This window comes from Rhododendron vialii, chromosome 13a, assembly GCF_030253575.1.
Source record: "Rhododendron vialii isolate Sample 1 chromosome 13a, ASM3025357v1".
Lineage (NCBI taxonomy): Eukaryota > Viridiplantae > Streptophyta > Magnoliopsida > Ericales > Ericaceae > Rhododendron > Rhododendron vialii.
The window spans coordinates 29,917,633-29,940,070 of NC_080569.1; the positions used below are offsets into that span (position 1 = coordinate 29,917,633).

Genomic DNA, 22,438 nt, shown 5'->3' on the forward strand with positions numbered 1-22,438 from the left:
ATTTCAATCTGAACCGTTCAAAAGTGTACTGGACGGCCCAAATGTGCCGAACGGATATCCTGTGAGATATACCCACCCGCACCGAAAAATTTCTCTAATGGGAAATTTTTTCAGCCGATGCATCTAGCAGAGAGAGAGAGAGAGAGAGAGAGAGAGTATGTGTTTTTGAAGATCAGTGCGTTTAGGTCAGATTCTGTGAGGAAAAATCACAATCAAAATAAAAAATGGGGGAAAGTGCTGCAGATTCATCGTCGCAATCACAATCGTTCTTGAAGAGGCACTGGGAAGAGTACAAAGAGTTCTGGAGTGAGAGATTCTCCATCCTGGACAACTACTCCAGGTTCATCAAACGCGACCAGCTGCTCCCCTCCTGGTCCTCCTCCGATGTCGACGAGTTCGTGGCCGCCGATCCCGTCCACGGCCCCACTGTATGCAAACATTTGTCTATACGTATATACTTCTTTTTATTATTTCATCTGCGTTTGATTTGTACTTGATTCATGCTTGAAATGTCCATTTTGGGGCTGCAAACGAACCGAGCTGCTCGTGAGCAGCACGTGGCTCGGCTCGTTAAGGTTCTCGGCTCGGCTCGGCTCTGCTCGACTCGTTTAGCAAACGAGCCGAGCTCGAGTTTTAGTCTCGGTTACTAAACGAGCTGAGCTCGACACTCAAAAGCTCGACTTGTTTTCGTTTGTATAGACTTGGCTCGTTTAAAGTGGCTTGTTAAGTAAATTGGCCAAGGCTCGGCTCATTAAAGGTTGCCGAGCTCGAGCTCAAGTTTTAGGCTCGTACACAACGAAGGCGAGCTCGTACACAATGAAGCTTGGCTCAGCTTGTTTACACCCCAATTTTGGTAATCCCTTTACTCCTGGCTTTGCTTTTGTTTTGGCCCGTTTGTAATCACTTACTCTGTATAATTTAGGTTTTCCGGTTTTAGTTATCTAATTATTTACTCAAAAAACTTAATATAAGTTGTAAACATGTTTGGTAAATACTAAATAGGCTTCGTGTAGCTTTTCATAAGCTTGAATCGAAGTTCAAACTGTTTGGTTAGATAAGTTGCAGAATAACTTATTATTGATTGAAACTTGAAAGTCTAGTTGTCCTTGATGATTTTATGTATGTAGTTGGAATCACCCAAGTCTTTCATAATTGGCACTATTTAATATGGACCAAAATCAAAGCTGTTTTATTAGATTTTTTATGCTCTTACAAGCTTCACTTTACAAACTACCATTAACAAACAAAGCCACCGCACTACCTCTACACTACACATGTAATTGGTGGAAATTGCAATTAAAGGGGAGTTAACCAAGAAAGCCATCACAAACGAAAAAATTTAGTATGCAAAATTTGATAGTATTATCCAGGGATTACTCAAGAATCAATGGGCATTTCAAATACTAATTGCACTGAATTGCTTGATAACTAGTGGGGGGCCGCCATATAATATGGGGGAGGGGCCACCATATAATATAGGGGAAATATATATCATTGGCATATACTGTCCTGTCAGTGCCCAAGAATTTGTGTCAAAATGGGGGGGGGGGGTGCGCAGATCCTCCATAGCCTTGGTGTAGATCCGTCATTTGTGTACCAGTATAGAACCGCACTTTCTGCCTCTGGTTGTTTGCGTCCCTTAGTTCTCTGTTATAATGTGCAACCAAATACACCATGCTAAGGTAGTGGGGTGAGGTTTTGATTGGGTCTCTTCTTGGTTTCTTGCCGGGCATCTTGAAGGTTCGAGTTGGGGCTGATCTTGCCGGGCACATGTGTATAGTGTGAGGGCTTCGTTTGTTGATGGTAGTTTGTAAAGTGAAGCTTGTAAGAGCATAAAAAAATCTAATAAAATAGCTTTGATTTTGGTTCATATTAAACAGAGTCAATTATGAAAGACTTGTGTGATTTCAAAGAGCTATGAATTGACGCTTAAAATGATTTCACTTTTTTTAGTCAAATAAGTTAAAAATCAGAATAAGTAATTAGCTATAATTGCTAGCAAACACTCTTCATATACTAGCTGAATAAGTCAGTACTAGCAAACGAGGCCATATATTTTTCCTAGTGTATATTTTTTCTGTGAATATTGAGCTGCGCATTTATTGTCTCTCTTTTTCTTTTTTCTCTTTTCTGTTATATGTTGCTTCCAATTCGTGTGTCTATTAGAGATTGTTCACTTGGGTTACCTTCTTTTGGGGTGTCCATTTTTCTATAGTTTTGTTTTTACATTTGACTAAGACCTGCAATGTTAGGCTAACAAGGATATAACTAGAATGAATAAGTGCAACAGCCTCCAACAAATTCATACTGAGATAATCCCAATGCTGACTAGTACATAGACCCGAATATTCTTCTTGAATTGTTGGTGTTTGTTGCACAAAATTGTAGCAAGATGTTCTCCTGACTCCTGAGTAAAATGCTTTACGGGAGGACATAAATTAAACTTGTGGATCTCACTTATGTATGTCAATTAACTGATGCACTCTTGATGTAGCTTGATTGGAGTTTCCAACAACTACAATTGTAGTTGGAGCTGAATTACATGGATCAAGGCTGAAAAATATGCAGACATCAGTTTTTGAAATGATTTTTGTGAAATCCAGCAAGCAAGGCTCTGAATTTATGAGCTGTCTGGCTCAAAACCAAGCCCTAATTTGTGGCATAAGAAGGCTACAATAAAACTCCGTTTGTCTGAATTTCTGTTCATCAAAAAACTCCCTAAAGAAAGGATGATGGCCTTATTTGGCTTTATATGCAAGCTCAAATGATTCCCTCAATTCTAGAAATCACATCTTTTACCCATTTACTTTTCCATTTTGATACTTAAAGTATGTCTATTTCAGACTTTGCACAACCCTGCTGTCGAGTGTTGCTTGAACATACGGGAATTCCTTGTAGATAGCTAGAATTGAGAAAGTCTATGGATGGACGCAAGGTTATAAGTTATAACCTTGTGATGGCAGATGTATACAAAGTCCAGAAAGCAGTGTCTTACATGTTTGGAGGTCCAGCAATGGTGTCTCACATAGAACACTCCGTACGGGAATGCATATGCAGTAGGAGTATACTTTGAGTAAAACATTGTCTGTCAGCATTTGTATGGATGTTGGCAGCAGTATACCAGTATGGAGTTACGAGCCTGTTAACTATCAGAACTTGCAGTTAAACAGCATTCCCTTCCCATTTATGGTTCTCATTTTGAGAGAAAATGACAGGGTACCAAGTTCACTTGGTTCTTTTCTTTTTGGTCATGCTTTCCAATATGTGCCGTTATACTAAAAACAATTCCATAGTTGCAATGACAGTTTTAGGATGCTTGGCTTATGTGTTACTACATAGCACTAGGGAACTGGGATAATGGTATACGATTTACTAACGCCAGAGGCAGATGATGGCTGCTGTGGTGCACCTTTTTTACTACTTGTGTTATTGCTGGTGGCTTCCTTTTAGTTCTTCGTATGTGGAATAATGGAATACCTAATTTGTTATTCTTTCTTTTTCAGCTGAGGACGGCCCGTGAAGCAGCAAAATATGGTGCTGCCGGAAGTGTTATTGGAGCAGTTTCAACTGCAGCTGTTGCTTGGAAATACTCGAGGAGTCCACATGGTACTTTAGACTCTTTACATTAGCTATTCTGCTATGTAACACTCTTACCTATTGGAAATCTGTCACAGTTTTCATTTCAAACCTGGGATACTCACCAATTTTAGTTGTTTCAATGCTTCAAATACTTAACATGGTGATTTTTACAACTAGTGTCATGCATACTAAAACATAAGTTACTTTCAAAGCTTTAGCTGTTCCAATAGTTAGTTGTCTTTCTTTTTCATCTTTGTTCTATTGTAACTAGCATTAGGAGTTGTCCTTTAAATCGCAACAACTTCCAATTTTTTTGTTTACTTTTAGCTCTCCATATTGATATGGCCTGCAAAGTTCTCTTAAAATGGAACATGCAAGTATCATAGATTGAGACTTGGAACAGAATCATCAATTTATCTCCCTTTATCTGTTCTATTGACTGTTTGTATTAGCAAATAGGCCATCTCTCTTCTTTCTTTTTTTCTTTTTAAATTCTCTTTGTTTTTGTTATGCTTAGAGATTACATATATGGTTTCAGTTGTTTATGTCCAGGTGATTAATATTTATAGCCTGAATTATGGCTGCAATTGCACTTCCGTGTGGATGTGTAAGGCAACTGTAGTATCACTAGGTGATACTAATATTCATCATTTGCATTTGTGTGAATTATATTCCAAATTTCCTGTCTTGTTGGCTTTAGTTTCCATGGGGACTATTCACGAACATCGCGTGGGGCTGCCTCTATTATTTTTGGCAGGTGCTGCACTGTCCTTTGGTGCGGGAGCTGTGTTTGGTTGGACATTCGGACAGGAATTTGCAAATCACTGGCTGCAGCTTTACAGGTTGGATACAATGGCTGCGCAGGTCAAGTTCTTGGAGTGGTGGGAGAAGAAATCTGCTGGACGCGCTTAGAGGTTGCGGAATGTTGAATGAAACCTTGTTTCTTTTGCAATAAGATTCAGTTGTCCATGTTCATTTTCAATAGCAAGTGCTTATTGAGATGGATGTTCCTCGTATTCCAGTACGGATTTTCAAAGATCTTGTTTCGTCACTGTAACTGATGTGATGAAAAATGCAGTTGGAGTGCTTTTGTAATGTTCTTTTTTCGTTGGCTTCTATATTTTGAAAAATATTTTGGAGCGCGCTGTACTGGTAATTTGTGGCATTGGGACGACATTGATGATTTTAAAAGTGCCATAATCGGATCGAAATTTATATAATATATAGTTTGAGTTTTGGCTGGTACAGCAACTCTATTGGCCACTTCTAACAAAAGAGGTTCGAAGGTTCGGACATGGACTGGAGTTAACGAAAGGCCCCCTTTTTTTAGCCTATCTATCTATCAAGGGGAAGTACAGATAGGTTTTGTGCCCTAAGTGATATTTACCGAGGATTTTTATTTAACGATTTTCCGCGAAGAAAATAAAAACATTCCACGACAAGAAAAATGCACACACAAATACTAAAATTTAAAAATGATTGTATGGTTTGAGTTTTGAGGTATTTTGGATAATGAGTGGAGATAGATAGGGAAATGAGAAAAATAATTGGTGGAAAAACTTACCGAGGCCAATGCAGATGCTCTTAGAATATAACCATTGCAAAAATATAGCCGTTAGAAATATAGCCTTTGCAAAAATATAGTCGTTATAGAGTATGAGATTTGGGAAAAAAAAAAAATCATTTCAATACTCCGTATCAGATTAGAAGGAGATTATATACCAATAAACCATAAGTTAGAAATAGAGAGTCTAATGCAGTAGACATTTAAAAGTGACTAGCTAAAGTAATAAAGCGGCCTTTTAAGATTTAATTTGATCTGAAATTTAAAAAGTCTGATGCAGAGCAGGATGCTCTTAGAGGGGCATTCCGGGCCTCAACCACCTTTCTTTGACCTTGTGGTCAGGGAAAGAGATGCACAACAGTACTTGGTACGAGGGAAAGCAATGCACAACCTTTGTTATTTAAAATTGATTTTTCAAGCTTTTTAAGAAGTGCAAGTATTAAGATATTTGCATTCTAGTTTTCCTAACTTATGTTGTACTGATATTACAACGCACATCTTGCTTGTCACAATATTAATTATTCTTAGTTAGACAGTCACAAAGAAGACACACCGTGCTTAATGCGCAAATATAGATATAAGGTAAATAAAAAACACTTCAAATGTAGAAAAATAGCACATGACTTGTCATTGTCATCAATAAGATGAACGAGAATGAGTGATTGTATTTATTAGGTTATTTCTATGTGAGAAAAATCAATAAAAATACAATAGTGAATAAAACCATTAATAGGAACAATATGCAAATAGAATAATTGAAATATACGTATCCTAGTAGACAATCAAAAATGCTAATCACACAATAATTCAAAAACAAATAGTTACCTTAAAATATTGATTGAGTAAAAGTCTTGACATTTTTTACCAAGATGCAACTGATGTCGTGAGAACTTTTATGTGATTTTTTTTTTTTGCAGGAGAGAGACGAAGCGAAGGTATTGATCATTGTTTTATCGTAACAAATTTTAGTGAAATGAAACAATTACTACTACTCAAACGAACAATGGTAAGTATTTTGATTTCCGAGTATCGTCCTTAGGGATCAATGATTAAAAGATTTAGGCAGCAAACAAAAAATGTTTTCAAAAAACTCTCATGGGTTTTTATTTTTTTGACTAAATACAAGTGTCAGCAAACTATCAAAAATTCCTCTCATCTTTCTCATTTTGCTCCCCAGAGAGAATGGAACTATCTAATTGGTACAAAATCGTGACAGCACCAATCAGGGACAACTATCATGCAAAGATCAAGGTCTTTACAAAATTTGACATCTTCTCTACTTTTGATCCTGATAAACATGCTTAAATTATGTATCCTATCCCCATCAAAAAGGCCTGCTGCCATCGGTTCTTCTTTCTGATTCTGAACCAGCTTCTGTACCAGTTCCCAAGCAAACATGTTCATGATTTGATGAAAACCAACTTCCATGGATGTGAGAACTTTCTTCAAGACCTAAATCTACATATTTGCAGCTCCACGGTTTCCCAACAAAATAGAGTTGAAATTACTCCAGGCCTTGGTGTAAGGTAGAACAGTAGATCAACCGCTATGAAGGGAACAACATCAATATGTTAATCACATCATTTTCCGGGTCATCGAGTCACCAGCCAACCAGGTTTAAACATGGGATCTCGCTTGAAGTCGCGACCCGTGATCGATTTCGACTCACCCTGACGACGGAAACACTGCACAAGAGGTGGTAGGGTTTAATTTCGTCTTTTACAGTAGGTGAGAACACATGGAGATGTTACAGGCGGTATAAAATTCCACGGCAAAATTGATAGAGATGCTACTAAAGTAGGAAGTAGGGGAACTTCTTAAACAACGCACATACCCCTATTTGGTTTTGATAAAATAGCCGGCGGAAGCTGTTTCCACAACCATTTTGGCTAATCCACAGCTGCAGTCTATCAAGCCGAAATGGTTGTGCAAATAGTGGCTACCATTAATTTGGATCTTCCGAAGACACAGATAAATGAGATGTCAATATTACCAACCTTGTAACAAACGATGGTATCATCTGGGTACATTGCAAATAGCTTGGTCCCGAGACGGGCATGACAAGAATCACAGATGCTCTCTTCGTTTATCTGCACATGTCGTGACCTTTCTTCTAACCTTCCCAAACTCGCATCGACGTCTGTAGCACGAGATAGGTTATGCACTATCTGTAAAAGAGTGAGAGTCAGTTCAACAGCACAAAATAGCACATCATGTCTGCAGCAGTGGGTGGAGTAAGTACTCCCTCCGTCCCATAATGTTTGTCCAGTCCGCAAAACGAGGACGTAAAAATAACACAATTTTTGTAAGAAAAATTCAAAATTTTTTAAACAATTCACTAGATATCGACGAGTTCTTTTAATTTATGAAAAAAGTTTGAATTTTTTCTTGAAAGAAGTGCATTTTTTTTTAGTCATTGTTTTGCGGACTGGACAAACATTTTGGGACGGAGTTAGTATATAAGCATCGATGCAGAAGAACAAAATGGTTCCTATAACCAATGAAATTAGGGGTCATGGCTAATCTCAGGTAAAAAATTTGACTCCTTCCCCCAAATCTCAGATAAAAAATACTTCTGTATGTGAAGCAGTGAAGTTGCTAAAAAGATCTGAGTTCACTTGAACCAAAAGCCCAATAAAAAAGAGAATTCTGAAAGGGCATTCATCAATAAGCTATGGAATATGTTTTGTGATATGCTGCAATAGCTGAAGCACAATTTGTTTGTCAATATTCCCTCTGTCCCAATTTGTTTGTCCACTTTCACTATTTTGGGCCTCTTCAAAAATTATTTATATTTTAAATTTATAATGGTTTTCTATTGAATAAGGATGTTATTTTATAGATCTCAATTAGTACTATAAGGAAAATATTCATAATTGCATAAAAACATTATAAATTGTAAGGTATAAAGTATAAACGATGTTATAAGCGATATGTAAGTCAAAATTGGACAAACAAATTGGGATGGAGTGAGTATTACATACAAGAATGAAAGCTTAAAAAAATGTACTTGTCCTTGACGATGGTGATGCAATCGAGCTCTCAACATTCGTAAAATTGTATCTGACGCAAGTTGGAGGGGCATATCCGGGGACAATCTCTGCAAAAGACAAACCTCCAAGTTACAAAGGAACAAGACATCGGCGATAAATGCAAATGTTGGAATCACTCTCCAGCAAGAGACCCAGTCACATGATGGGATGACGCAAGTTATTAGTTACATTTTTATAAGGAAACTTATATCTTCTTCTCTCGTTTTTTGATAAGTAATATACGTAAAGAAAAGTATCTAAGTACACACAGGTGAAAAGTCAAGATAAGTATTAACTTCTTCGTGATCTTCATAACTACACTATAGCAAGTATGCAGCAAAAGAGGCGAATTTTATTCTATCACTCATTAGCCAAAGGAATCCCACACACTCAAAGATGTGCAAACATAAGAACCATCACGCCTTTTAATGGGCAAACGAAAAAACATCCATTCATACTTCATACTGGATAGTACTACTCTCAAGATAGTAAAAGAAAGCACTACTCTTAAGATGCAAGGAAGCAATAATCTAACTTTTCTAGAGTCGGGTGCGGGTGAGTGTCCAAGTATTCGATTCATCTAATTTTCATTACAAGGACACAAAACTTTTCTGTAAGGACACGGGAACATGCCTAAACATTAATATCCCCTAGTATATTTTCTTATTTTTATAGAAATGGTGTTTACCATTTGCCTTCAAGCATTTCCTATGTTATGTAGGAGTTCCACGCATAGTTTATGCTAAATTCAACATACAGAGATCACCCTTGCTACGTGGATGTTCAACTATATAAGCCGAACGTGGATGTAGTCTTAATCCAAGTATATGGATTTCTATTTATTGTAACTACAAGAAACAAAATGACTCAAATACCCTCACTCACCAATACTTATTTCATATAACTCCCAACACTCCCTCTCAAGCTAGAGAATAAATATCACTACGTCTCAGCTTGTTACAAAGTAACTCCAACCATGGTTTGAACAACGATTTCTAGTAAACATAACCGAGTTCCTGTAGATACAAAAGGAGTAGCTACCACGCCACCAAATAACTTTTCACACACAAGATGCAATCCACTTCAATATGCATAGGCCTCTCATGAAATACTCGATTGAACGCAACATGAATTGTTGCTTGTTACCACGGTACAGATTCGTAGGCAACTGCACAATAAATCCTATCTCCACAAGAAAAGAGCGCACCCATATAATCACACATGTCGTGTGAGCCATGGCTCTATACTCTGCTTATGCACTAGACCATGCAATGCAACTACTGTTTGCTTCTTACTCTTCCAATTGACAAGATTTCCCCCAAGGAAGACACAATACCCTCTAGTGGATCTCTTGTGTGAGATGGTTCTCCTATCCAATCGAAATCGGTAAAAGCCTCAACACATTAGTGTCCACTAGCTTGGTAGAACAGACCATGCTGGATGAGCCTTGAGATACTTCATAATTCTAAGAATAGCCTCCTGATGTGGAAACTAACTCACAATACTAACTACAAACGAGATATCAGGGTGTGTAATGGTAGATAATTTAGCTTACCAACCAAGCAAATACTGATCAGGATTAGAAAACAACTCCCCCGATAAAATAAAAGTATGACGTTGGGATCCATAGGGGTCTCAATAGGCCTGGGTCCACAACAAACCAGTCTCCTCCACAATATCCAACACATACTTCCACTGAGATAAGCCAATACCATCTTTGGATCGCACCACCACTATTCCAGCATTGTTAAGAAAGAAGTATCGGGGCAGTTCCGGAGACACCCAAAAAAACACCTAAAAAAACACCTGATAGTTCCCGATCAAATTTTGATGATCCGAGCCGCTCAATGTGATCAGAACATGATTTTAAAGGTACCCATGAGAAATCAGCAAAAAAAATGACCGGGAAGGGCTTGATCCGAACAGTTTCAAACAGTTTTTTATTGAACGGTTCAAATAAAACTGCTCAAATCAAGCCTTTCCCGATCATTTTTTTTTGTTAATTTCTCGCGGGCACCCTTAAAATCACATTCTGCACACATTGAACGGTTCGGATCATAAAATTTGATCGGGAACTATGAGTTTGAGATTTGGGGTGTTTTTTTAGGTGTTTTTTTGGGTGTCCCTTGAACCGTCCCGTATATACGGGGATATATATATATATATATATATATATATTGTGAGTCCAAGATACTAAATGACTCAAATACTCTCACTCACTACTACTTATTGCAACGCACGTAATGACGTAACCTACAATCCTGTAGTAGAAAACACCCGCCAAACTCTGGCTCTCATCCCACAAGAAGCAAACAACGAAAAGAATGTTCCGTAACCCCAACTCTTAAGATGCGCAACACAAACCTACCTTTTTTTCTCCGCAGTCTCTGTTGGGAAAATAACAAACATCAGGGAAGGGGATAAGATGGCTTTTTAAGCTAAGAAACATAGACAATATATAACTTCTCTTCAATATATTCACATTGCTTTTTAAGTTGAACAAAACGAATTCAAGAATCATGACCAATGTCTTCCAAGCCTGGATGTTTGGATCTAGTTGTCAGTGATTAGATGAAGTGTTTCGCAAATAAATTTTGGTTCTCTAAGCAATTGGTGAACGAATACATTCTGTATACTTGCAAGTGGGTAGTGGGTATGAGTGTGAAAACAACACGCTCAATATACATATATACATGAGAGAGAGAGAGAGAGAGAGAGAGAGAGAGACCTCTAGGACTTGTAAGGGATCCAAGTTTTCTCCATGATTATGGAGAAGACGAACAGCAGCTTTAAACATAGGCTCTTTACCATCCTTCGGATCCAAATACATTTCAAGCAACCTACGTTTACCAACCCACAACGCATTAATAAGCAAACGACCTTCAATTCTATACTCAGCTGAATGGAGAGAGAGAGAGAGAGAGAGAGAGAGAGAGAGAGAGAGAGAGAGAGAGAGAGAGAGAGCATCAACTGCATATACGCATCTGGCCGACCTATCTCCGCACAATATTGTTCTGCAGCTTCACTGTTCTCCAGCTTTCTGTCAGATTATCAAAATACTCCGTTAATGTTTAATCATCCCTCATACAATCATCTACTATTATACATTCAACTTTATGTGCTACCTTATGCTCTAAACCTTCTTTCATATTGCAAGATCACGATTTCACATGTAAACAACGATAAGAGATACATTCCAAAAACATTCTCTAACCACAAATGAATTTCTTGCATCATTACAAAGGCAGGTGATACTTATCCAAAAAAAAAAGGCAGGTGATTTCCAAGAATATGAAAGTCTTTGAATTCTCAATGGTGTTGGGAACATACAACGCGAGGATTTGGAGCACCAAAATTTCTTGGCCAAGTTTCTTGTAAAGTATAGCCTGTCACAAAAATGTGAACATTACGTAAGTACCAAGAAGCATGCAGAGATAGTAATTTGCAATATGAATGCATCTACAAAGATCGAATAAGGAAAACCTAGACAGCAAACTGAAAAGATTTAATGGACCTTTTCCAACCATAACTCGGAATCTGATCCTTCAATCAAGTCAAGGACCTCTTCTGGATCATATAGTTCAGAAGACTGCAAAAAGATCTGCAACCTTTCTCTGATAGGACTCTGAAAGATCGAATTCCTTCCCATTTCAGTCGTAGTTGTCTGCTCTAGATGTCCTGCTACATAATTTTGAGAGGCATTTTCTGTATCAAAATTTTCAATTGCTGATTTAGCAAGCAAGAGTGCATATGTTGTATGAAACTGGGTGTCATCGGAGTCTTGATCTTCAATCAACCACTGCAAATAGCTGCATCAATAAAGTTTGCGAGATCAAATAAAGCAGCATAAGAGGAAGGAGTTCAAAACACGGCACAGGAACAAAGATAAAGTTTGCGAGATCAAATAAAGCAGCATAAGAGGAAGGAGTTCAAAACACGGCACAGGAACAAAGAGAGAGTGATAGGTAGAGAGAAGGAGAGTATTAAAGAACCGAATTGATAGTGAGTTTTTTCCCCCATTTGTCTTCTACTATTTTGCTACCTCAATTTCTCTCATTATTTCTCTGCATGCCAAATCATAAAAATTTGGAACTTGAACTTTTCAACCATAAGTTCTACTGCATAGTATTACTGTCAATTTGCTACCAAATCAGCAAAACACTTGAAAGAACTGAGAAATACAAAATACTCCAAGGATGATCACCTCAACAACAAAAATTTATGAAAACCTAGAAAAGAGCAATCAGTACATGGACCACAAACTAATACATAACACCAGGAATTTGGGAAGATATGTGAGGCCATGTCGCTGATTAAGTACCAAATATATAAGGCAGTAAATACAGTTGAACACATCCCAGTGTGGAAACAAAGCAATACACCTTTAAATTAGTAAGCCCAGAAAGCGAGATAACAAATCAAAAAACACAGACAATAAGAAGTACTAGCTCATTACACAGCACAGATAAACGACTTTAGCCGTCCAAAAAGTACCTGAGAGTGAAATAATTGAAAGGAAAAAAAAAATATCATAAGTGTAAAGTCATGGCTGCCAACTGCAAGGGCTTTGCCATTTCTATTTTCCCAATAACACCATCAAAGACTCTTCGAACCTCTCTCAGTGCATCTCTTTTCCTATTGTACTGTTTTCATCTTTGATCTTTAGGATTAGTGAAACTTTCTTCGCCGTAAAAAAAACACCATCAAAGACGCAATTTCAAAAGATGAGGGGCATACCTTTGAAGAATTTCCACCTTTTTCGGATCAATTGCAGCAATTACTTGATCTGAAAATGCAAACACCATTACATATGAACCCACCACACTGGAAAGCAAACTTCATAGGGAACATGAAAAGCACATCCTCGTAGCAATAAAAGAACATTTCTCATTTATTTATGTGATGGACACAGGCAACATCAACCAGTGTACATGATCGCAACCCCGGGAAGAAGAAAACGGGCAAATTCAGGATTTCAGAAGGACGTCACTAAGGCTTTATTCATATTTAGGGTTATGATAAGTCTCGATTTTGTCACAACAATGCTGCTGGACATATTTAGAGGCATTATATTAGATTTATTAGTTAGTGGTATTTGGTAATTTGAATAATTCTTGGACAAGAGTAGCATGCGAAGTCCTTAGGTTTGGGTCAAATAATCTTATGTACAGTTCATATGGAATCCTATCAGGACAAAAGAAATTTGGAGTGGCCATCTATTCTAAGCTTCTGAATTTTGAGCCCTAGTCTTTGTACAATTACAAGAGTCTTCTGGCCTGTCCATATGCTGTACTTACATTTGTATCAACTGAGTTGAGTTTCAAAAATCTGAGAAAGCGTTTGAATTTGTCTATGGTCTAAACCTTGCAGGGGTGAAGGTCCTCCTTCCTGAATTCCAATTCTTCTTTCCCTTCCCCTTCTCCTTGTCCTCCTTCACCTTCTATTTCTTCTTTGACCGCCAACTCTCAATATTATTCCCAGTTACTGTTCACTGATATAGAGCCCAAATTAACCTTAATCCCTTCTCCCTGAATTCCATCTTCTCAATATTTTCTGTTTTCGCTGTTAAGTCCTCTGTTTTGAAAATCCAGCAACCTGAAACTTTTGAAAACCTCTCCAACTCAAACTTTTTCATCTCCAAACCTTAAAAAGCTTTCTTCACCTTCATAGAACCTTAACCCTAAAAGTTTTCCACAAAAGCCAGCACAAATCACTAATAGGCAGCCTCAGATCAAGATTTCAAAATTTGTCCAACAACAGTACACTCTCTGACGATTTTATATTAGCTCCTGCCTCCTGTGCATTGGTTCTGCGCAATGCACTGGTAACTGATCATTGGAGTCCTAAAAGAATCTGAAATTATGTACTCAAACTGACTATCAATTATTTAAATTAAAAATGTAGATATCTAGATTTGTGGAATGCTACTTTAGAGATAATGATAAACTGATGTTTAACTTTGAATACTACTGCAGGGTAATTTTGAACGTGCATTGAAACTTTGTAATATATCCTTATTGGAATATTTCATTTAGAAATTCTGAATACAACCAAATCCCATGTCGACCAATAGCCATTTTGAAACAGAAGAAATAAGGTAACAAAGTCAAAAGAAGAAAAATTCTAATTGAAGAAGAAAGTAAGAGAAAGAAGAAGGGAGTAACATGAGAGATGGGTAGAGGTTAGGTGGAACTTTTGTTCATGTTTCTATTTTTCTAAGAATGGAAGAGGGTGCCACGTGGACTACATGTGTTCAGTATAGACAAGAAGTAACCTGTGCAATGCACGGAAGAAAATTAGAAATCAAAGTTCCTGAGTAAAACGCAAGGTAAAAATACAACCCATTCAATTCTTTTAATGGTCTTGGAACTTTATCTATTCGTAGCATGAAGCAAACACATAAAATCACAAAAGGCATACCCCAATATCAATGCATATTTTGGTTGATAGGTTATTGAATTGAATAACCGAATAATTAACAATAGTCAATTTGCCATCCTCTTTTATTTATTTTTGAATTGATGTCTCTTGCTGTCACCGGGAACCTCATCTCGCAGGAGTTGATCCCAACTAAAAACTTGCAGTCAAGCCCACAGTGGAATTGCAGCAAGAAACATATTGCTATGGGGCAACTACAGAGAGAGAGAGAGAGAGAGAGGGGGGGGGGGGGGTTGGGGAAGCCCTCCACTCTCCAGGGGTTGCAGAATTTGGTAAAAAGGAGAATGATAAATGGAAAAGAATACACATGATTCAAGTCATGATTAATCCATGCTGATTTCCTTTCAAAAAATTTAGAGTGAGTGCTTCTCTATAAAATTCGTTTTTTATTACATGAAAAGGTGAGGAAAAGAGAGAAATAACAAACTACGACGTAGGAGAGAGAATCGGTGAGAAGCCTTTATATTTTAGTTTACGGGTACTTTGTATATATAATTACTATAGATAGATGTACAACCTTCAGAATAACTGCAATTCTTATATTCCCCAATTCCCTCAAGTAAAGGAATCACTTACTCAGTTACTCTTAACAACCAAAGAAATCATAATTACAAGCACTAACTAGTTCTGAATGGAATGGCAGCACCAGCAAACTACAACATAGATTGCATTCGCTTGTCAAAGGGAAAAAAAAAAAGCACCAGTAAAGTACTCCACATAAGACAAACAGACATGTGTGCATAAATACACATAAGTAGGTATCTCTGTGTCTGTGCGCGCGCGCAAGCGTGCATGAACAACTTTGAGAAGTAATAGGCCCCATATGAAATACCACCAAATGAAATAAAACGTCAAACATAATGAAAGTGTAGAACGAACACAAAACAAAGAAACATGAATTCTTTAAGGTTATGGGACCTGCCTGGTGAAAGCTGATCAGTTCTCTCTGATGTTAATACACGAATGGCAAGTACTTGGTCTATATCTGCAATCTAACATGAGAAACCACCACTAATTTCAGAATATCAGCATCTTTTATCTAACATAGAAAAAAATAGATAAAACATGTTGATGCATACCCATCCAAGATGCTGCAGTATTAAATCTTGATCAGATGACTTCTCAAGGATCTTCGATGCCTCAATTGCTGCAATATCCTTCCCAGATATAACATTAGTGGTGGACTGCAGTGAGTCTATTTCCCCAGTAATGTCTTTCCAGTGGCCAGATGAATAATTTCTTGCCAAGATACGCCATATAGCAAGAGCCTTAGAGCTTATCCCTTTACTTGCATAGAGGAAAGCAAGCGTCCGCAAATTCCCAGATTCATTCAATAAAGTTTCTAACTCCTCCTGCACTGCATTGAATTTGCATGGTCATCCTTCAAGCAGGCATCTGACCGGCCTCCCACAGTCAAATATATTGAAATACTAACATTCCACTTTATACAAACAACTGCACATAGTGCTTTTTCTTGAGCCCTACATGCAAAATTGATCTTAACCCCCATATTAACAAAAGCAATGTTTTCAAACACGTAACAGAGTAAGTGGCCAAAACAGTTGCATAATAACCATTTTCACACTGCAACTAGTGACACCCAGTAGATCTGTCTGTAGTTAAAGACCATTCACCTTATCTTTTTGATAATTCCAATCGGGCAGTAATAAATTGGTTACCAATATTTCCTTTTCCCTAAAGAAAGAGCTAGGTGATCTGAAAACTTGTGCAATATATTTCCTCAAGGACATCAACTCAGGCGTAAGAAATTCTTATGCTTTTTTCAGATACTATCTGGATATGTATATTCCATTTCTCCTACAACTTGAAAGTCTAAAAATAGTCTTCCCTGTTTCTCTCTTGCTTTATTTACAATCTCACCAACAGAAAAACGATCTTAGTTCAAGCTCCAGTCACAAGAAGTAGAGCTGCTGATAATGAACAAGAATCTTCCAGATCGTCCTAAATAAGCATATTTCAAGTGTCAGATCACCAATCACCAGTCCATCAAGTGATCCCCAAAACTTCAGAATGCAGATCAATGACAAAGGCCTTAAAAGGTTCTCCATAAGTAGGGACAGAAAAATATGCAGATTATAAGTAGCAAAACAGTGGTAACAAAACCAAAAGCAAAAGGAAGATGAAATATACCACTACACAGCTGTTCTCAGACGATGCAAGCCTCTCCATATCTTCTACCCGATTTAAGGCTCTATAGAGGTACATAAGAAGAGTGTCAACTCCTTCCATCACGGAAGGAGTCAGATCTTTTTCACGAGAAACACATAAATACCTGAAGTGACACAGGCACGTCAAGAAAGGTTTAGCAACAGTACACTGGTACGAGAAGGCAATTTATGTTGAACCAGTGATATAACCGTTACAAACACACTATGGCGATATACCAAGCACCACAACTAGAAGCCTGTAGTTCAGGCATCCTCATGCTAGAAGTATGGTTTGAGTTCGGTATGCAACTATATGGATGATGAAAAAAGAAGAGATGATGCTCTTACGAGGGCTATGTTACATGGACTTGGGAGCGGGTAAGGTAGTGTCGGGTTCCTCTAATTTCCATCAAGGACCAGGGGAGACAAAATAATATTCATAGTGTATAATCTTTGCGTTATTTCCCAGGATAAATGGTGTCTACAAGGTGTATTTGGGCATTTCAGCATGATATAGGAAGTGTATGCATAGTTCTTGCCTTCTTGCTAAGTCAACTTACATCAGACGCACATAAGGTTAGTGTCCAACTAGACATATCGGGCATAGATCCCATAACCTTATCTGATTGTCCAACACAAGGTGTATGCATAGCTCATGCCTTCTTGCTAAGTCAACTTACATCAGAGGCACATAAGGCTAGTGTCCAACTAGACATATTGGGCATAGATCCCATAACCTTATCTGATTGTCCCACACAAATACTTTACACATCTAGAAGAGTCCATATGATACAGTTGGGATGCCCTGTAAAGTCATTTTCCCTTAGAATGAAGAAGACATGTAGAAAATCCCATTACACTCCAAGCCCAATTAGCTAGAATTGAAAAGAAAAAGGAAAAATATACACCTGATGATGTTTTCTATTGCTGATTCCAGTAAATCAGCTCTATTTGGTGGACTCAGAAGAAAATCATTATCAATTGTAGTCTCCACCCCTGCTTTCTTAAGAAAAATAGCTCTTTGAATAGCCATCAATCCATCATCTACAACATTTTCAAGGGGTGCAGGAGGAGGATGCAATCCCCAATACCGGTTCCTCGGCACCTGAAATTACAAGTACAGTCAACTTCTAGAATCTAGAATCCAGAACAAAGCGAAAAAAACTAGTTTATCAACGACCATCCTATTGCAAAAGGGGAAGGCCAGGTCATAATTAACAGAAATAACACAGGATGCAAGCAATACAAACTCAAACACACTCGCATTTCAGTATTATGAGCGAACTACAATAATCATTCATGTTAATAACAGCCTGGGTTAGAAAATCATACCGGGCTCAAGTTAAACTCCAAGAATCTATACTAAATATAAAAGGAATTTCTCTGTAATATAGACTTGTCAGGATGCTAATACTCAGCGAATAATTTTTTCCGGAATCCTAGAAGAACATACCTAATGACCAATAATAGTTAGAAAAACAACACCCCTTATCAAAGGCATACTTTAATACCAACTACTCCGACCGCATACGATATGATGATACTTTCAAAGCAAAACTAGTGAGGAAAGATATCACTAGTTTTAGGTTGCCAAGGTCATTGCATCAATCACATTCCACAATAAAGAATGACGAAGCATAAGAAACCTAAAGTAAATGGAAGTGATAGAAGGATTTCCAAGCTTAAAATTCAACCAGAATAAAACTATAAAAGGGAACCCAATAAAAACAAAATGGCAGCGTTAACATAAAAACACTACCATCAAGTACTAGCTAGTTTTAGTTAGTCAAAAGGTTGTTTTCCAGCGAATTCGCAGATCAATCACTAGCATGACCAGCAGCTTCAGTTGAAGCAATATGACAATACATTGGCCTCCAGATCTAAGAACACAAGAAAATAAGCAAATATTTCTTCTTTTTTTTATAAGTAAGAAGATAAGCAAATATTTCAACCACGTAAAAGAGCAAATAACATGTATACCAGCAATGACCACCGATTAGGGTCTCGCATTATAAACGGGAATACTTCAGATGGCTGCATGGTATCTGACAGCAAGAAGTGATTTACTGCTTCCTCAAAATGCAAGTCAAACAGCAAGAGAAACCCCACTTGGGCATGCACAAAGGACAACATTTCCTTTGTCATTTCACCTTCACTCTGAAGCTCCTCCACTAAAGAAAGAGCTTCCTGAAAGTTCTTCTTGCGCAAGAGGTCCTTAATTTGTTCTTCAGAAGGTACTTTCCCATAGCAAACAACCTGGCAACAAAATTGTAAAACATGATTATCCAACCATTCTGCCACCCTGTGTACACATGCCCGAAGTATGCCCAACATCCACTGATTCATAACTCACTTTGAGATAAAGGATTAAACCACTAAAAATAAATGTAGAACCCCGAAGTCATCCCAAACAGAAGGTGTGGAAAGGTTGACATTGACATTTAGTTAAAAGTTAAAACTGCTAAATAGATCTTACATCAAAGGCTTAAGGTTGGTCCTTTTGCAAGTTTCAACTTTATAAGGGTGGATGTAATGATTGCAATTAAATTAAAACTTAAAAGAGGTGTATTTCCACTCAAATACATTCCTGCTACCAAATCATAAGGGATGGTTTCAAAAAACTAAATATTTTTACATGTGGACATCCGAAAAGGACTAACAATTTGGGGCATCCCAAAAAGAAAACTTGGACCAATAATTAGGGACAGAGGGGTACATAGCCACATAAATAAAAAACATACTGCATAACCAAGTTACCCAAGGCTTCATTTCCCCTGTGCACATTTCCATCGCTAAACCATCCCCATAAATCTGTCCTAGATTATTATCGCATAACTTTAGATGAAATTGAAACTTCTGACCGTGAAGGCAAGGATGACGTTCATGGTTTACACTAGTTTTCGACTATGATATAATACTCCACCAAAAACACGTTACACAAATTGCACTTTACTTCCTCAGTCTGCATAAATAAACATTTAGGTCACCACCTTGGGAGCAAACCTTCACTAAAAATCTCTTTCGACAATGACTAGCATTCCCAAAACCGTAGACGCTGTTGCAGCGTGAGAATATCATAACAGCAATGGACATTTCAAGCAGGAAACAAAAAAGATCTCTTAAGAAACATCACTATTACCTTGGATGGTGTTGCTACAACAATAAGTTGTCCACTCCCATCTTGATCGGCTAAAACACAAGGACCAACTCCTTCCTCAGCAAAAGAAAGCATTTGAATGCATTTGCCTGATCTTTTGTGATACAAATCCATCTTCCCATTCCTCACAACGGCTATACTTGAGCTCATCTCCCCAACAGAATCAGGAGCACGACGGAATACCAAGCTTCCCCCAACCGGTTGCCCTTGAGCATTAACCATAACACCAACATTGTCAACCAACAACAGCACCTTTTGCTCTCTCAACAACAATTTAAGTCGCGGAGGACTAGAGGAGGGATCCGGGAGTGAAAATATCAAGCCACCTTGACCAGTAACACAAGAATACAAAATGTAGCCACTTGAACTACCAACTAGTATAGAATCATCAAGCCACACCATGGTCTTAAGACCATCAACGCATTGAATTTCTTTAAGTATCAGAAAAGACCCACCACCATCACCACCATCCTTTCCTAAAACAAGCTCTACCAACATCAATCTCCTACCAGCCACAACTGCGAAAACGCAACTGTCATCCCTATGAAGCTCGGATTCTTTTAGTTTCAAACCATTCGATCGAATCCCACCACCTCCACCACCACCTAATTTCTTTAAGAACCGCCGTCCCGTGCTTGAAAAATCGGACGATTCTGCCCCCACCAAATCTGAACTTTCTGAAATACCAGTCCGAACCCTTTTGGCAACGACTGTAACTGCTTTGGAAACCCCCAACTTCCTCACTGGTTGAAGTAAAAGCAAGTCCACCAGAAATAAAAACCCACCTGAACAGGACGGATGCATGATTTGAGTGTTTGGTGGGCGAACATTACAACAAAAATTCGGAACATATGAAAGACGGAATCATTTATGGCATTGCAAATTACAAAAAAAAAAAAAAACTGTGAAAACTACTATCATGTACTATATATTTTGATCAACCTATATATTTACAGTGCTCTATCCCTCTGTAAAAGTCAGAATCATCCAACATCCGACGCTCTTTTGTAATGTAAGAGGCATTTATGATGGAACTTGGATAAGCGGGTGTCAGGCTTTAAAAGGAAAACAGGGGATCCTATGTAGTTTTAAAAAAATTACAAAATAACCACTATCCCGTAACCCGCACCAAAATGATTCTCCGGTCCGCAAAACAAGAACTAAGAAATAATCCATTTTTGTCAACTAACTGGCGGACAAAAGTTCGAATTTTTCTTTAACAAAAGCGTTTTTCTTTCCTTTTTGGGATGGAGGGAGTACTACATTGACACAATTTGAAACTTCGATACGGAGATCACCCGTTCATTGCTCACCTGAAAGCACCAGAACCTGCCCAACATGATCAATCGCGTGCACGTACTCCACCGCTGATTCGCTCACCGACGCGTACCGCACGAACGAAACACTCCCACCGAAATGATTCGAAGTTTGTCGGTTGGTTGGAGTGGGAGTTGAATTAGGGTTCAGGGAGAGCAACAGGAGGGTGCCGGAGTCGGTGCCGACGTGGATCAGGGTTTGGGAGTCGGAGAGGGTGGAGACGGAGAGGGATCGGATGGAGGAGGAAGAGGATGGGGAGGGAGAGAGGTTGAGATTGAACTCTGCTAGTGGTTCGAGCAGGGTTCGAGTGTTGGTGGGATCGAGCTTGGCCATTGGAGGAGCGTGTGAGAGAGAGGAATGGAATGATCTAGGGTTTTGGAGATTTTTTTTTTTTTTCTTCAGGGCTTCTTCTTCTTCTTGACCGCCATTGACGTTGAAGGAAGAACAGCTGTTTAGAGAGAGATGCGTGCGAACTGACTGGGTAGTTGAGTGGAGCATACTCTATTCAGTTTTGGAACCGGGTCCTTGGGTCGGACCCGCAAAACGACTGGTTCACGGATCTAGGACTCCAACAAGCTCACTATTTTTTTTTTTCTTCAATATTGTATACATATGTTAGTATGTTAGTCCGGGGCTTTAGAGGCTGTCCATAGCCCTAAACCCCAACTCCCCTTGCAGGCCTCGAACTCCTGCCTCCACTGAGGGAGGAGATGAACTAACACCTGAACAAGCACGGTATTTCTCAAGCCCACTAATTCATGATACTCCTTTTTTGTCTAACTTTTTTTTGATATTTTTTATTTTTCATAACTTTTTGTTGAGTTTTTCGTTGTAGTTATTGAGATTATCCATTCGTCTCGATGAGAGAAATTAGAAAAATATAAAAATGTGAATCGATATTGAAAAAAAATTCATATAATACAACACTTCAAACAAAAAAAGATAATTATTTGATATTTTTTTCGTTTATAGTGAACTTTTTTCTTGCATAAACGGATATCGGTAATGGCAGTCATATTTGTTAGAAGAGAAACGAGCAGCCAATTTGATCGTCCTATTTTGTTTTTGGCATAAACAGTGAACACATCGAGGCCTCAAAAACGAAAGACTCGGATTATCAACTAGAATCGTGGTAAATCCTATCTTGCCTGACATGATGAACCATATAAAGAATAACCACATA

General features: G+C 38.2%; 2 protein-coding genes across 2 annotated transcripts; one reads left to right on the forward strand and one right to left on the reverse strand.

Annotated features, from left to right (window-relative positions):
* Nucleotides 1-91: 91 nt before the first annotated feature.
* On the forward strand, nucleotides 92-4,824 carry LOC131312470 (succinate dehydrogenase subunit 6, mitochondrial). Its single transcript, XM_058340230.1, has 3 exons — nucleotides 92-428; nucleotides 3,504-3,606; nucleotides 4,337-4,824. The coding sequence occupies exons 1-3, from the start codon at nucleotides 225-227 to the stop codon at nucleotides 4,489-4,491; spliced, it is 462 nt and encodes a 153-aa protein (XP_058196213.1). The 5' UTR covers nucleotides 92-224; the 3' UTR covers nucleotides 4,492-4,824.
* Nucleotides 4,825-6,220: 1,396 nt separating this feature from the next.
* Nucleotides 6,221-21,743, reverse strand: LOC131312471 (vacuolar sorting protein 3). The gene is made up of 15 exons (XM_058340231.1): nucleotides 21,252-21,743; nucleotides 19,921-20,723; nucleotides 18,762-19,037; nucleotides 17,690-17,886; nucleotides 16,765-16,906; nucleotides 15,693-15,965; nucleotides 15,536-15,605; nucleotides 12,913-12,961; nucleotides 11,690-11,984; nucleotides 11,506-11,561; nucleotides 11,147-11,215; nucleotides 10,904-11,015; nucleotides 8,154-8,243; nucleotides 7,141-7,311; nucleotides 6,221-6,828 (listed from the first exon to the last, which is right to left on the reverse strand). Exons 1-15 carry the CDS (start codon nucleotides 21,586-21,588, stop codon nucleotides 6,736-6,738), a joined length of 3,033 nt encoding a protein of 1,010 aa, XP_058196214.1. The 5' UTR covers nucleotides 21,589-21,743; the 3' UTR covers nucleotides 6,221-6,735.
* Nucleotides 21,744-22,438: the final 695 nt, after the last annotated feature.